Source organism: Arvicanthis niloticus, chromosome 4, assembly GCF_011762505.2.
Source record: "Arvicanthis niloticus isolate mArvNil1 chromosome 4, mArvNil1.pat.X, whole genome shotgun sequence".
Lineage (NCBI taxonomy): Eukaryota > Metazoa > Chordata > Mammalia > Rodentia > Muridae > Arvicanthis > Arvicanthis niloticus.
The window spans coordinates 1155443-1171543 of record NC_047661.1 but is presented as its reverse complement, the minus strand read 5'-3'; the positions used below and the strand labels follow the sequence as shown (position 1 = coordinate 1171543).

Genomic DNA, 16101 nt, shown 5'->3' with positions numbered 1-16101 from the left:
CAAAGACCTCACATGGTTGTTGCCTGCTTGTTCCAAAGCTTGGCCAAAAGGCCATCTCTCTCCCTGTGTCTTGTCTCTTCCTCCTGGGAGCCGGAAGTCCCCCCCTCCCCCCACACGTTTGAGTTATTTTTAAAACAAAGGTGTATTTGAATCTTCAACAGGTCTCTTTAAAATTATTTTTCATACAACTACCACTGAACCATTTGTGTGTGGGTGTGTGAGGAGGGGAGGTGAACCTCGAGCTATATATACTCTCTGTCTTTCGACTTTAATAAGATGTAGTTCTCTCCAGTAAGGTCCATGGATTCCCCAAATCTGCCCAATACCTCCATACCCATGGGATCTTATGGGCCAGACTGGGGTCATCATGTTTACACAGCAAATTCTTTATGGGATGATCTGTCTCTGAAGCCCTCAAATCTTCCTCAATATTGTCGCAAAAGCACAATAAACAGTATTTTTATTGAAGTATAATATTCACAAATAAATTGCTAAATACCAAGGGACTGTGTACATTTTTAAGTCAGAAGAAAAAGGAGACCAGAGAAAAGTTGTGTGTTACACTGAAAAGTTAAGCTTAGAGTTTTCGAGTAGAAAGAGCCTTTTATTTGTAAAACACAGTGATTTTTTTTTTTTATTAAAAAAAGTATTTTTTTCTAGCCCTGCTCTAGTCTTTCTTGAGGTCTGAAATAGAACAAACCATTATGAAGTTACACTGAGGAAAGTAAATTCTGGTCAGTGGCTGGAGAAGAGTGTCATTAAGGTGTTCAATCTTGATTCCGTCCAAGTTAGTATACAGCTGTGGTGCAGTGCTAATTTCCCACAGTTTGCTGGTGGGTTCAAGGGGTTTCTTTTAGTTGCCTATATATTTAGAGAATTAGATAATACATTGTCAGTTCTCAAACTTTTATCTCAAAACATTGTCAAGATATCAATCTCAATATACTGAATTCTATAAAAGTATTCCTGAAATACTTTAAAAAAAAAGCATCAGTTTTGCACTCATGGAAGCATACCGGCTCAAGAAAGTTGTTTGACTTTAGAACTTAAATTGATTTACTCTCTTAATGAGATAGGCAATAGTTAAGAACTTTCCTACCTATCACAGACCCTTCCTTCTTTGGTCCCCGCATAAGGGCACCCTACCACCACCACTATCGACTTCTGTCGTTCTAGGAAAGATTCTCTGGCTGCTACCCTTTGTGCACATAAGAAGCCAGGCTCATTTCCTCAAAATTCTCACTTGCTGGCAGGTGCCTCCTTTCTCTACACAGGATGAAATTGTGTGGAATAGACAGTTTAGACACCAAAAACTACAAAATGAGCAGCTCCCAGGCCTTGAACAGGGTCTACACTGTTAACTATTTCCTAGGTTCCACTCCAGAGGACATTGGCCATTGGGATCCCACCATCAACTGCTAATTGGAATACATAGATTCGTGAAGTGTACTATATGGGATATGAGAGCAAGGATTTCTTTATGAGACCTTCCTGAGAACAACTTTCCTGTACTGCCATGAGACAAGGCTGGCCTAAGTCTTTTATCTGTTGTCCATAATGCCCATTTACTTTTCAGTTTTACTTGTCATTCTGTGTGAGTGTGTGTGTGCGCGCACACACTAAACACATGTGGAGGCTCAAGGACCCCTGAGGGAAGTTGGTACTTTCACAATGTTGGTCCTGGGGATTGGACTTCAGTCATCAGGTTTGGCTTAGACCTACTCAGGGAAACAACTTGCCAGCCTTAAAATATGATTTGAGAAAGGGTGGAAAAGCATAGAAAGTTATGCAATAGTGGTTTTTAAGGTCCACAGAGAGGCAGGCGTATTTGTAAGAGAGGGAAGAGTTAAGATTTTAAAAATAGTCAAGAAAATTTCCACATGAAATAATTCTGAGTATTTGGATGTATTTACATATAGATGCAGTATTAAACATTTAACATTTTCAGATGCATAATAAAACAAAGCTATATTTTTCAACCCTGTGAAACAAGTGGTTTTTTTTTTTTTTTATGTACATGATAGGATTCTACTAAAAAAGTTTGAAATGGAAAAATTTGAACAAAATATAAGCAGATAAAATGTCCTTTGGTGAACATGTTTATTGGCCAATAGGACTTGAAACTGGTGCTAAGGAATACACAGTTCAGTGTTTAAAGCTTTAAATTCTACTTAAATGCCCAAAATGATGTAGGCCCTTATACCAAGGCTTCTATGAGTTTAAGTCTGTACCTATGTGTTCTTTCAGAAGACAGTCTATCAGAATGCAGATGTATCTGGTTTTGTGTATGATGCCTGCAAAGAAATTCCTGGATGTGAATCTGTTTCATGCAGGCCAGGGTAAGACGTGGACTACTTTGAATCATTAGTGAAGTTATTAAGAAACTGAGTATAGCACACTAATATAATTCTACTGGGATCTGGCAGTATCTTCCTGGAAACTGATCTAAAGTGACAGAAGGCATGACAAACAGCAACAAAGTCACAATGATAAATTCTTAACAGCAACTCTTAGCTGGGCATGGCGGCCCAGGCCTCTAACGCTAGCACTAATTAAGCAGGATATAGGAGTTTAAGGTTATCCTCAGCTACACAGTGAGTTCTAGAGACCCCTCAAAAACAACACACACACACACACACACACACACACACACACACACACCCCAAACAAAACCCCAACAACTCCTAAGCAGAAAGAGCCTCAGACAGGTTGACCTATGCTTTGATTTATTGTAAATAAATTGATGTTGGAAAGAAGTGTAAGGGTTGGACAGTGGTGGTGCATGCCTTTACTCCCAGCACTTGAGAAGCACCAGTGGACAGATCTCTGTGAGTTCCAGGCCAGCCAGGGCTATACAGAAAAACTGTCTCACCAAAAAGCCAAAACAAAATTGGCTTAAAGGCCCCCTTTAAGCTTTAAACATATTAACTATAAAGAATATGAGAGAAGTTTTGTACTGACAGGCCGTTTGATGAACCGCAGGCTTCTGAGAAAGATAGCCAACTATATCTAGGAGGCTAGCTTTCTTAAAGACTGACTTTTAAGACTACTTCACCATCAACAGAAACAGCAAAACAGGGAGTGAAGCTCAGTGGCCACAGTTGTGACACTTTGAGTGTCAAAAGAACACATTGTTATAAAGCACATTAAAACCATAGCAATTCTCCAAGTCTACTTTGAAGATGATAATTAAATGGACACAGAATATTCAGCCTGCTTTGCCAGTAAGATCTATGTTTAAGGATGACCAAATATTTGAAGTGGAGGAGGGAAAGCTATAGTTTACATAGACTGACCTGCTAATAAGTACAACAGAAACGAGAGAGCTGGAAAGAAATGGACAAACTTTTTAATAAAACAGTTCACTTTAGCAAGGACTGTCACCCAGTGTTATAATTTCTGGATCAATGGCTAATGAGAAATGACATTCATTTAAGGCCAAAGGAACATCATGTGGATAATAATATATACTATAAAAACCAGCTGAAGGATTAGACTGCATTGCTGGTCCAGAGTTTATCTGCACACTCTAAAAGGTAGGCAGGCTAGATGGCCTGTGTTTTTCTGAGTAGTACAATATGAAGCATATGTTTTATCTAGGGTCCAGACTAGCATAAAATACTTAACTCATATCCATGTGTCTTGAATAATGACTTCAGAATGGCAGGTAACATGAGGAATAGCCAAACAAGCCCAGTAACACTGGAGAAGGAACTAGAAACATTCACAAGATGAGATTCTTCAACACAACTGTCTTAGTCATCTATGTATTTGTTAAGAGACAAAAAGAACTGTATAGATTAAAATAGTCTTAAGGCACATGACCAACTACGGTATAAAGTCATAGAATTAATACAAGTTTAGACAAACCAACTGCAAATTTGAGGACACTGGGAAATCTGGATGCTGTATGGGGACATACTCTGGAGTAAGAACGTGGAGGTTGTCAACTAAAAAGATTGACTATAAAACACTATGCAGACCTGTGATTATTTTTGTTAGAAAAAATATATATATATACACAGGAAAAGACCTGGAGGGATTCTCATTAAGATGCCCGTGGTGGTCATCTCTGACTGGGGAGGATATGTCTTGCTTTCTTATTCTCCTTTGTCTATTTATTTCTCAACACCCATAATGCATCTACATCAATTCTGTAATAATAATAAAAAAATCATTTTAAGACCAGCATGTCTAGTGCATTGTAGATTTTCTCTTCTGTTAGAAAATTCATTACAGTCTGTTCTCAAACAAGTGCAAGAATTACAAGTCACTAGCCAACTGGCAAAAGCATGTTCTAAGTTAACTACTTAAAGTTCTAAGAGTTTCAGCACTCGTCCTACAAAGACAAACACTAAGTGGGGGAGGCCACAGCAGGGAAGGTGGCAGAGGGGAAGATTGCAGACAGGAACGTGGGAGAGCAGCCTGAGAAGATGCGGTGAGCTGGAGCCTCTGGACAACCTGAAGAAGCAGCAGAAAACCTGGGAAAACTAAGACTGTTTCTTCCAGTCACAGAGCTGCAAAACGATCTGCTGAAGAAGCTGCAGACCTCCCAACAAAGATCTCCAAGCCTGCATCGGCCACAGGTAGTCAGATGGCAAGGAACGCATCTGCCATCTCCACTAGACGCAAGTAATCATAAGGACGCTGTTCCAGCTCCTGCTTCAAAACTCTCTCAGTAGCAGCAGCTTTCAATGAAGACAAGATAGTGAACCAGAAGTGTCTCCAGAAGCAAAGATGAGACTGGAGACTATCAAGAGGGAAGCCAACATTGGCTGACCAAAACCCATGAATAAAGGAAAACATGGCTTCTCAGTAACCAGAAACAATGGGAGCAACACAGAAAGCCTCATCTTGGGAATAGACTCAACTAAGACAATTAGAACTGTTTTGAGATCAAGGTGTGGGTGAACACAGGTAGAAGGAACAGATTCTTTTCGTTAAAAAAAAAAAAATGGTGTACGATTAGCTTTTCTTTTTTCTCTTTCTCTTTTTTTGGGGCTTGAGTAATACATTAATAAATGAGGGTTTGCAATTAGAGGTAATTTATGTTTTTCATACAGATTTTAAGACATTTGGTAATTTCGTAGTTTTATGTGATTCCAAAGGTTTCAGATAATAAAGAAATCAGGAGTGGGAAAAAAACCCCCACAAAACAGAGATAATATTAAGGTATGATGGAAATGCCACTACAGAAGTGCAAGAGGCCAGTTAATCTTTGAAATACTCAATTTAAACAACACAAGTGCGAGATACATCTTGCATTCACCCTCCAAATCAAGCCGTAACTCATAGCGTTTCCCTTACAGCAAACCTATGACCTGGTATTTAATGTATTTAATGTGTATAAGTTCAGAATTCATGAGAGGTGCACAGCCCCATGCAGGTCCTTTATGCTTCTGGTGTGGTGGGTGTGGCATTGGGCTCCATATCCTCCTGGGTAGGTGGAACTGTGGCTTCTTGCTCAGCCATTGCCTCTCGAACTTGGCTGCCCAGGACTGCGTCATGAATACTGTGGAACAGAAGCTCTTTTAAGGCAGGATTTTCAAAAAAATAGTTGCGGGTGAGGTCATTCACAACTTGTGCTATACAAAGAAAAGAAAATCAAATCACATTCCAAGCTTTGGTCTTAAACAGGGAAAAAAAGCAATTCACTCATGTCTTGAAAAATTAATTTGTTAATTTAGAGACAGGTTTTTATATAACCCAGGCTGGCCTTGAGCTCTTTCACCTGCCACCACCTTTCTGACATGCTGGGGTTTATGCCTGGTATCATATTTTACACATACACATACACACACACACACACACACACAGAGAGAGAGAGAGAGAGAGAGAGAGAGAGAGAGAGAGAGAGAGAGAGAGAGAGAATGGAAATCTGCCTGCCTCTGCTTCCCAAGTGCTGGAATCAAAGGTGTGGGCCACTGCACCCTGCACATAACAAAGTTTTAAATATTAAATACAATGTAAGTCTTACTCTAGTCTCTGTCTCAATCTTGTCACAGGAAATGACTTTTATTTCTTTCTAGTATATTTCTCCATGATTTCTCAATGAAAATATAAACATAAGCTGTTGTGGTGACTCATGGGGGTCATCTTTAATCCCAGCACTAAGGAGGCAGAGGCAGAGGCAGAGGCAGAGGCAGGTGGATCTCTGTGAGTTCAAGGCCAGCCTGGTCTACAGAGTGAGTTCCAGGATAGCCAGGACTACACAGAGAAACACTTAATTAATTATAACAAACAAACACAAATATCTGTTCTGGCCAGGCACAGTAGTACATGTCTATAATCTTGTCTCTTGAAAGGCTGAAGCAAACAGGATTACAAGTTTGAGGAACAAGCCTGCTTAAAAAGACAACTTCTTATTTTTCTTTTCTTTTCTTTCTTTCTTTTTTTTTTTTTTTTTGCCCAAAATATAACACAGACTGTCTATAATTCTGAATGTGTTTAATTTTCACTTCAGCTGTGGTTCAATTCCAGTCCTTATGTATGCCAGCAAACACTATCAACTGAGCTATATCCCCAGAGCTATTTATTTATTCATTCATTCATTCATTCATTCACCATTTCATGATAGTCTATTATACAGCTATACTTTCATTTATTCATTGGGGTTCGCCCCTCCCCCTTTTTGAGATGGGCTCTTTATATACCCCTGACTGGCTTGGAATTCACTCTGTAGACTAGACTGGCCTCTAACTCACAGGGATCCACTTGCTTCTGCCTGCTGAATGCTGGGATTAAAGGCATGCACCTATTCCATGATGGGTAAGGAGGGCATTCTTGTCAGAACGACCTAAGACAGGCTCAGTCTTGTTTATGAAATAAAAAGGGGGAGAGGCAGAGAGCTTCTGCGGCTGCTTGGCAAGAATCTGACATGGACCAAGGACAAGGAAGTGGGCTTCAGGCAGAAATCTAAATCTTAGGCTAGAACAAAGAAGTAGGCTTCAGAGATAAAAATGACTTTGGGTTAGGACAGGGAAGTAGGCTCAGATATTTTGGTCACCCTGAGAAACATTTAGAAACAGTGATCACAGGACTTTCTTTATTGTCTTGCTTGTTCCTTGACTATTTGCATCTATTGTATTGCTAGTTCCTCAACCTAGAACTGACCTTAATACATGCATGTAGTTAAAATGGTATAAAAGCAGAGTGGGAAAAAATAAATAAAGAAAAGAAAAGTCAGAAAAAAAAGGCATGCACCACTATGCTCATCCCCATCAGGTGGGTTCCTTTTCTTTTGACACTGAAGACTTTTCTAGCCTTTTGTTTTTATAGACAATGACACAATGGACAGATGACTTTGTGTGTCTGTAGTAGGCTGTGGATTTGCTGAATGAAAAGGTTGTAACTTTAAAAGCTATTGTTGGTTTGCCCTTCACAGGAGCTGCTTCATTTTCCATAATCACCACTTTATCTGTGAGAACCTGCTCTCTACCACATGCCTTTAAAACATGCATTTTTTTAGTTTCACCAACTTAACAGATGATGTCTTTATGTGGATTTTGTTTTTAAGCAGTATTTTAACCAAAATATAATAAAAACTCAAAAATAGCAGGGAAGTTCTTCTTGCTATTCCTATTGGATGGAAATTCTAACAAACAGTGGTTTACAGAAGTATGACTTGCATGTAGCAGCTACTAAAACAAACGGTGACCAGCTCCTGCTCTCCGACTACAGCTCAGAAGACCATCTCAGTGCCTGCATCTAGCACATTTTAAAACGGGCTGTACAGGGATTTTTTTAAAAAGAGGAATATATTTTTATACAAAAAATTATAAGTGCAATTCATTCTATATGAAAAAAAGCTAGGTTATTAAACTGTCCCCATCCAGGGGCTGGAGAGATGGCTCATAAGTTAGGAGCACTTGTTGCTTTTGCAGAGGACCCAGGTTTGAACCATGATTCATAATTCTAGTTCCAGAAGTTCTGATGCCTTTCTCTGATTTCTGCAGGCACCAGGCATGCATGTGTACATACCTGCAGGCAAAACACTACTACACATAAAATAAATAAATCTAAAACAAAAATGAGAATAACCTTTCCCATCCTAAGGTATACTCACGGCTGCATCCTGCTAAATATACATAAATTCCAACATCTCCATATTCTTTCACAATCTGTAATAATAGTGAAACAAAATTTAATATGAGACACTTACATTCATTACTCATGCTTCTCAGCTTTAGCAATTATGCACCATTGAGCTAATAAGCTAAGAGCTATTTTTGTACTTATTTGGGATCCATACCAACAACGAGAACTCAGAGCAACCACAAAGTAAGAATCGATAAGGGCCTGTGGTCCCTGTCCCTGAGGTGGCTGATGGGGATGCTGGGTATGCAGACACTGAAGGATTCCTTCCAGGTGGGACTTACCCCGGCCAGAGTTTTCACTCCAACAGAATCCACAAAATTGACCTGTGTAAAGTCTAGAATGACAGTGTGGACATTTTCCCCCTGGGGCAAAAATCTCTGCAGCTCTTCAGGAAATGTTGTTTTGATGACTATTGGAGGATATTTGACTTCATCATCCTCTTCCTCAGGCTTTGCAGCACTTTCTCCATCTACTTCTGCATCCTATGACCAAAATGAGACCATAAATTTTCTCCTTTCTGTTTTTTAAATTAACTTTATTTTATGGGTATGAGTGATTTGTCTGTGTGAGTACATCTTGTCCATGGCAGCCAGAAGAGGACAGAAGAGGGCATCAGATCCCCAGGACTGGAGTTGCAGACAGTTGTGAGCCACCATGTGGGTTCTGCGTTCTCTGGAAGAGCAACCAATACTCTTAACTGCTGAGCCCCCTCTCCAGCCCCATAAGGCATGAATTTTCTAAACAACTCATTTTGTTTTCCTGTGAGAAAGATTTATAATGGAAAATAAGACCATGTGTTCTCAAAAACCAGCATGTACATTTATTTAGATTTTGCTAAATTTCTTCAGGCACACAGCCCACATAGCCCAGGATACTTCCTACTTTCTACTCTTGTCCCCACTTTTCCCCCAATGTAGAAACATCCTATTAACCTCAGCACGATAGGCCACAAGGTACCACAAGTCTAAACAGCAAAAACTAGCCTATGAGTTTTTAATTATCAGCTGAATTACAAAGTATAGTGGCCAAATTTTAAGGTGCTTCGTAATTTTAAGTTTTAAAAAACAATCCTTTTACTACTTATTTCATAAACAGGCTCATAACTGACTTTATCACTGTCTTGTTATTTATTTGTTCATTTGTTTATTTATTTAGAGACAGTATCTCATGTATCCCAGGCTGGCCTCAAACTCTCCATATAACTGAAGCTAGCCTTGAACTCTTGCCTCTGCCTCCTGACATGTCCTAGCACACCTAGCTTTGACACACATCTATACCACACAGAGGAAACCTAGATCCTTCCCAAGTTCGCAACTTCAGGCTGAGTTCAGACTTTAGCCTGGTTAAAGATGGAGGACATGCAGATTGCTTACCACTTTGACAACAGTGGTGTTGGCCATGTTGGCATTTCCAACTTCCTTTGCATACTTCCTCATGGCCTTTCTTCTCGCTCCCATAATGAGTGCTGGGTTCACGCCAGTCTTTACAAAAACAAGGCATGTAAGGTCATTGCATTGCAGTGCTACCCGAATGCCACTAATTCTTCAATTCCTGGTCAGCTGCTTTCTGTGCCCCCACCTTGCTCTGCCTTTCCCTCAGATCCCTTGAACTGAGTTACTTCCTGAGAGACCATTAGTTATTTTTCTTAGTCTGTGTCTTTAATCAAGACTAGCAGGCAATAAAGAACTAAAAACAACAACGACAACAACAACTGTACAGTGGTACTTACTAAACTTAGTAGGCTTAGATTCTTAAACTTGTCTTTGTGGGTTAGAGGACGTTGGTTTTTAGTCATGACCCACAGTCCCTAGAGTAAGACTGATTTTTCACTTCTTTTTAAAGGTAATGTGTGCATATGACAAAGAAATGAACAGTAGTGATGATTGCTCAAACACAGGAATGTACTTAATGCCAGACACTGGGTGGTACATTTAAAAATGTTTAAAATAGTAAGCTTTACATATATTTACTTTAGTAGGAATAGTGAGGTGAAAAAGTGATCATTCTATCCCTTCTCCCTTGAGAGAATCAACTTTTAATTTCTAACAAAAAATTTAAATTTTGTCCTTATTTTTATTTATTACTCTTAATGAATAAACAAAAGGTGGCTCACCTTTCTTTTTAATGCGCTGCTATACAAGTCACTATTTGCATAGTAAATTGGGGCATTTATTTGGAATATTTTTATTCCAGGAATTTCTTTCACCTGAGAAGCAAAACATGACGATTTTAACACCTGGTATATTTCTAATCAAAGTTGCAATCTGCTTCCTCCTCTAACAAGAAGATGAACACAGATAGATGATGTGAAGAGCCCTCTTCCCATGTTTACACAAAATTATGTCACTTTATTCAAACTCTGGGAGGAAGAATGGTACAAAAATGGGTCTCTCTCTCTCTCTCTCTCTCTCTCTCTCTCTCTCTCTCTCTCTCTCTCTCTCTCTCTCTCTCTCCAGGGTTTTTCTGTATAGCCCTGGCTGTCCTGGAACTCACCCTGTAGACCAGGCTGGCCTCAAACTCAGAAATCCGCCTGCCTGCCTCTGCCTCCCAAGTGCTGGGATTAAAGGTGTGCATTACCACTGCCCAGTGGGTTTATTCTCATGAGATGGTTGCCCAGGCCAACTCAACTCCTGGGCTGAGCAACCCTCCCACCTCTACCTCACCAGGAGCCGAGACCTCAGGACAGACCGCCGCACCTCACTTCAAAGCTTAGAAAACATACATCTTCCTATTTATTTTACAAGATAAGCTTTGCTTCATTTTTTTTTTAATAGTAAACACAAGAAAATGCTGGGATAAAACTCTCAAAGGAGGAAAAAATGTGACAAGAAGTGAGGCTGCTGCCAGTCGGGGACTGAAAACCAGTGAGGTGAATGCTAGCCAGGACCACAGACCCATGAGGTGAACTCCAGCCAAGGACAACACACCGATGAGGTGAATGTAAAAGCAGATTTACTTGGTTTTGATCCATAATTCAACTCTAACAAAGCAAAGTGAATATTGTCTTGAGAATCCTTGTGGAACCCAAAAATGCCAGAGTTTAGTAATTTATTAGAAAAAAATTACCTATTCTGACATCAGGCTATTTCCCAATATATATAACTATAAAGTTATAGTGAATCTGAGATTTTATTTCCCCCAAGGAGAAAACAGGCAAATTAGTTTTCTGAGACTCTATGAAGTTTTTGTAAATATATATAAGACAAGAGCATTCAGAATCAAGGAACTAAAGAGGAAGCTAGACAATGCCGTGGTCCCACCACTTCAATTCTAACATGGTTGAGACTGGTGTTTCTCTATTTGCTTAAACTCATCAAAAGAAAACCATATCTATACAAACCATCTTCTCAGCTTCAGTGTTTTAAATGTGTACTTTATGTACCCGTTCTCATTAAGATGAGCATTAGGAAGTAAGGTAGTTAATAGACAGTAGAGAGCACAAATCTGAGTCTAGACAGTGACTGAGATTGCATCTTTTCATAAACCTTAGTTCTCTCTTCTTTCCTCTTTTGCCATGGGTAGATACATTTCTCACATGCTTACAATCATTTAAGACATTAGACAAAGGTCCTACCTCCTCATATGCATCTATGTCAATGTACACATCAGTGTCGGGGAGCTGTCCCAGGACTTTGTAGCTCGGACTGTAGAAAGAAGGAAGGATCTGTTCAATAGGCAAACAAGGAAATGGGTATCCTGACCCCTTGGAGTGCCCAGGCACCGTATCTGTGCAGATCTAGGTCCTACTGATCCCAGAGAGGTTGGCCCTGTTTACTGTCCAGTGGATGCCTAGAGCAAAGAGGCCTCTTTCCAAAAATATCCATGGGGTTTTATTGCTTATTATTATAGTCTGTCATACCTACCCCTAATGTGGCATGTGTAGCTAGCTATATGTTCTATCTTATGAAGATGATATAAATAGGTTTAAAAAATCAGTTTCTAAAGCCAGGTGGTAGTAGTACATGCCTTTAATTAGGAGGCAGAGGCAGGTAGATCTCTGAGTTCAAGGCCAGCCTGGTCTACAGTGTGAGTCCTAGAATAGCCAGGGATCTACAGAGCAATATTGTCTCACAGAAATCCAAAACCCAAATCAAACAAACAAAAAACAAAACCAAATCAGTCTGGTGACTGAAAAACCCTATTTCTATGAGATACTATTTCTATGAAAAACTCTAGGTCCATGAAATGCTATATTTAAATCATTCTCTCACCACATGCTATGACTGGGGTAAGTTCCCCAAACACCCTTGGACTGTGTTTTGACAGTTGTGGAAATGGAGGTGCAACCCATTGGGTTGTGGGAATGGAATAGCATAAAGCATTGGTCTTTATGAGCTAGGCACATTAGTGGTCATAGTCACTTATTCCCACTCTTACTTCATTATCGTGTCTACATCAATGGTATCATTATTATCTGTCTGTCATCCTCAGGGGAAGACCAACTGGTTGAAGGGAAAGACAATGTCTTCTGATTACAATAGGTTGAGAATCTTTCTGTGGAAGCATAGCAGAACCTCCACAAATATCAACTCAAGGAAGATTTATAATTACTTTATTGTGCTTTATAAAGCTGAGTAAACTATGAGCTTGTGGGTGAAGAGAAGACTCCAACACATCAATTACACCCACTGTTCATGGAGAAGAGGCTTAGGAATGGTTGTTGAATGCAGTGATTTCTCTTCAGAGCTTTGTGTTCTGAGGGAACCTGAGTGTTTGAAACATGCCTCTGCTGGACAGCTTTATGTTGACTTGACACAAAGTAGAGTCATCTGAAAGGAGGGAACACCAACTGAGAAGATGCTTCCATAAGATTCAGCCATAAGGCATTGTCTTAATTATTGATTGATGAGGGAAGGCCCAGCCCATTGTGGGTGGTACAATCCCTGAGCTGGTGGTCCTGGGTTCTGCAGGAAGGCAGGCTGACTAAGCCAGTAAGCAGCACCCTCCACGGCCTCTGCGTCAAGTCCTGCTCCCAGGTTCCACCCTGTGTGAGCTCCTGTTCAGGCTTTTTTCAGTGATAGACTACAATGCACAAGTGAGTCAAATAAGCCCTTTCCTTTCCAACTTGCTTTTGGATCATGGTGTTTAATTTCAGTAATAGAGACCCTAGCTAAGACAATGTAGAAGCCAATGTGCAAGTATCAGACTCCTGCAAGTGTGCCCTAATTATAGAATAAGAAGCAACTGAGAATAAACAGGCATTCTGAGCAATGGCTTCCCAAATGCCGACCTCCAAAATCCCAGGGAAATCACAAAAAACAGGACCTAAAACTCAAGTTTAATTATTTATGGGAGATAGAGAAGTATATCATTACAAACAAAATAAAACCCAAAGAACAATACTTGCCCACCCAGTGCTAAGAAATCTAAAACCTTGCTAAGAAAACAGAAAACAATCAGCTTACATCTGAAATTCTATCCTGTAGTTTGTCAAAGAACATGGATGTTTGCTGGTTTGTTTTAGAGTGCACAGTTGAGTTGCCTCGGTAACCTTATGCTACACCTCACCTCCCCAGGTATCTTGTTTACCAGAGCTCCGAGACAGAGAACTCCTTTAGATTCTAATAAGAGCCTATATTACAGGCAACAATGGGGAAAGTTTCCTTAGGAGGAAAATGGATGACAGGGAGCTGCAGAGAGATGGCTCAGTGGTTAAGAGCACTTGCTTCTCTTCCAGAGGACCCAGGTTCAATTTCAAGCATTCAGTTCTGATGCAAATGTCCTGTTCCCCAATTGGTTCTTGATTTGTCAGTAAAGAAGGCGGTGGGGGAGGGAGCAATTGCTGGGTGGAAGGTACAGGTGGCACTTCTGGGTCCCAGGAGGAAAAAAGCAGCCACAGAGAAGGAAAGGAGCTTTTCTGCTTTGGAGGAAGAAGAATGCAACAATCAATCGCCATTTTTCAGATGTTGGGACCTGAATTCAGGGCTTTGAAAATGGCAGGCACGAGTCCTACCATGAGACTCTTCTTCCAGCCCTGATAGAACATTATTTGGCTCCATTCCCACTGAGTCTATGCTTAAGGTCACATTGTAACTTCAGCTGCAACGATTTCAGCAGGGCACTCACCTCTGTGTTCTATAAATCACAGTGAGCAGAGCAATGATCACGGCAGTAATCAGTCCATAGTCCAAGCCCAGGAACAGGGAGGATACAAAGGTGGTGAGCCAGATGGTCTAAAGAAAAGTAAAAAAAAATTCTAGAGAACATGTTAATAATTCCATAAGAAATACATGCACCCACACGCACACACAGACACAGGTACACAAATGCACATACACACTTTGCTTGAATAACATACCCATATGCATGCAAACACACCCACACACACACACACACACCTTGCCTGATTAACACAACTGATCACAATTTCATTCATACTGCTTTTAGCTGCTGCAGTAACCTGTAACCAACAGCCGCCTTTACTTACCAGCTCTATTTTGCTGGTTCTCCAGAAGAAGGGAAGGTCTGAGAACTGCATGAACATTCCTTTCAGGTTGACAATCACAATGGCAGAAAGCACAGCCTGCAACACAGTGCATCCATCCATGCCTTTAAGTCATGTTCACGGGCCCCCTTTGCTGACTTCTCATTGTCTTCTTTGTGCCTTTCCCAACCCTTTGCCCCACCTGATCCTCATGGGGCTCTCAGGGAACCTTTGAAGACCTGGACACCGGGACTCCCAGCATTTGGTTATTTAAAATTGGCCTTGGACCACCAGGTGTATGTCCTAACAGGAAATCTGCATGGCAGCTAAGAAGTCCAGAATCAAATTTGTGACTACAGGCATTATTTTTCCAGCTATGGTTCTTCTCCCGATGCCTTTATTTCTTTTTCTGATTTCTCTTAGATTAAATACAACCAGCAAATAAATGTCTTGTAGGTCATCAGAGTTTTAACAAAAATGGAAGGTCACGGAGGTCAAAGAGAGAAGTATCTTGAGGGTCATGAATGTCAAAGATAGAATATCCTGGAGTCAGCCAACCCAAATATTAATTTGCTGATAAGGAAATTTCAAGGACATGCAGTTGTCAATAGGTTATGAAGCAGGATTTAGTCCTAGCCACGGCCATTTTTCCATGGTACCCTGCTAATGATACAGTAGATAGAAAAAAACTAATCCTTCAAGATAGCCACAAAAACATAAACAGAGAGAGTAGCATGACATCCTTCCATCAAGCCCACAGTACTCGCCTGGGGTAACGACTCAAAGAGAAATCCGGTGGCTAATATGACGAGCAGAATCATCAGCGAGGCCAAGCAACCTGCAAGCTGGATAGAGAAGACAGGGAAGGGCTTTTAGACTAGAGCTTGCACAAGCTGACCTTATTTTCACCATATTCGCTGTGGGAAAATCAAGAACATATCAGTTTAAAGAACATTCTTTCCCAAACACTGCTTTCCAAACAAACAAGTATGTCTTCCAAAGCATTGCATAAACTGACACCTTTAGCTTATAACCTCTAACCTATACCTCTTTGACAGCGAGTTCCTCTTACAGATTTTAAACAGGATCTGAATTGCTTAACCATCCTGGTTAAATGTTCTTGTCAGAAGTGGAAAGAGATACTAGGTGCCAATCTGAGCCCAGTAACAGAGGTTCAAAACAGTATTTGCTTCCCAATATAGTGGCCACCCATCGTGGGTCATGATTTCAGTTTCTAGAAATTAATATTAAAGGTCTTGGTTGCATAGCTACATTTCAGGCACTTAGGAACTGCACACTGCTGGTGGCTGCCATGTTGGATGGTGCAAAAGATAACCACTCCTATCATTGTGTGAATGTTCCATTGGATGGAGCTAGCCTCATGGCCACAGTCAGTTTTAGGTTTGCAGAAAAAGCCCATTTCTGACTATTTAAAGTTAACTGTAGCAAGTAGAGTCTCATATAACTTCTAATTTAACTGGAGAATGTAGTTCTTTTCTATTTGTTTGGATTCAGAATAGAGTCAAGGGACTGTCAATCACCATGAAGATCACTGGTTCTTGGAGGACTGTTATATACTC

General features: G+C 40.4%; 1 protein-coding gene and 1 pseudogene across 1 annotated transcript in view; one reads left to right on the top strand and one right to left on the bottom strand.

The window, feature by feature from the left end:
- Nucleotides 1–486: 486 nt before the first annotated feature.
- The window catches only part of Slc26a5 (solute carrier family 26 member 5), a 54612-nt gene continuing 38997 nt past the window's right edge, over nucleotides 487–16101 (bottom strand). Inside the window, exons 11-19 of the mRNA XM_076932121.1 lie at nucleotides 15289–15366; nucleotides 14525–14620; nucleotides 14164–14270; nucleotides 11672–11741; nucleotides 10211–10303; nucleotides 9471–9578; nucleotides 8379–8579; nucleotides 8066–8120; nucleotides 487–5585 (exon numbers count right to left, since the gene is read on the bottom strand). Of these exons, the coding sequence (XP_076788236.1) occupies nucleotides 5392–5585; nucleotides 8066–8120; nucleotides 8379–8579; nucleotides 9471–9578; nucleotides 10211–10303; nucleotides 11672–11741; nucleotides 14164–14270; nucleotides 14525–14620; nucleotides 15289–15366 (1002 nt within the window). The 3' untranslated portion in view covers nucleotides 487–5391. The remainder of the gene's footprint in view (nucleotides 5586–8065; nucleotides 8121–8378; nucleotides 8580–9470; nucleotides 9579–10210; nucleotides 10304–11671; nucleotides 11742–14163; nucleotides 14271–14524; nucleotides 14621–15288; nucleotides 15367–16101) is intronic.
- Nucleotides 2291–4874, top strand: LOC117706775 (PEST proteolytic signal-containing nuclear protein pseudogene; annotated as a pseudogene).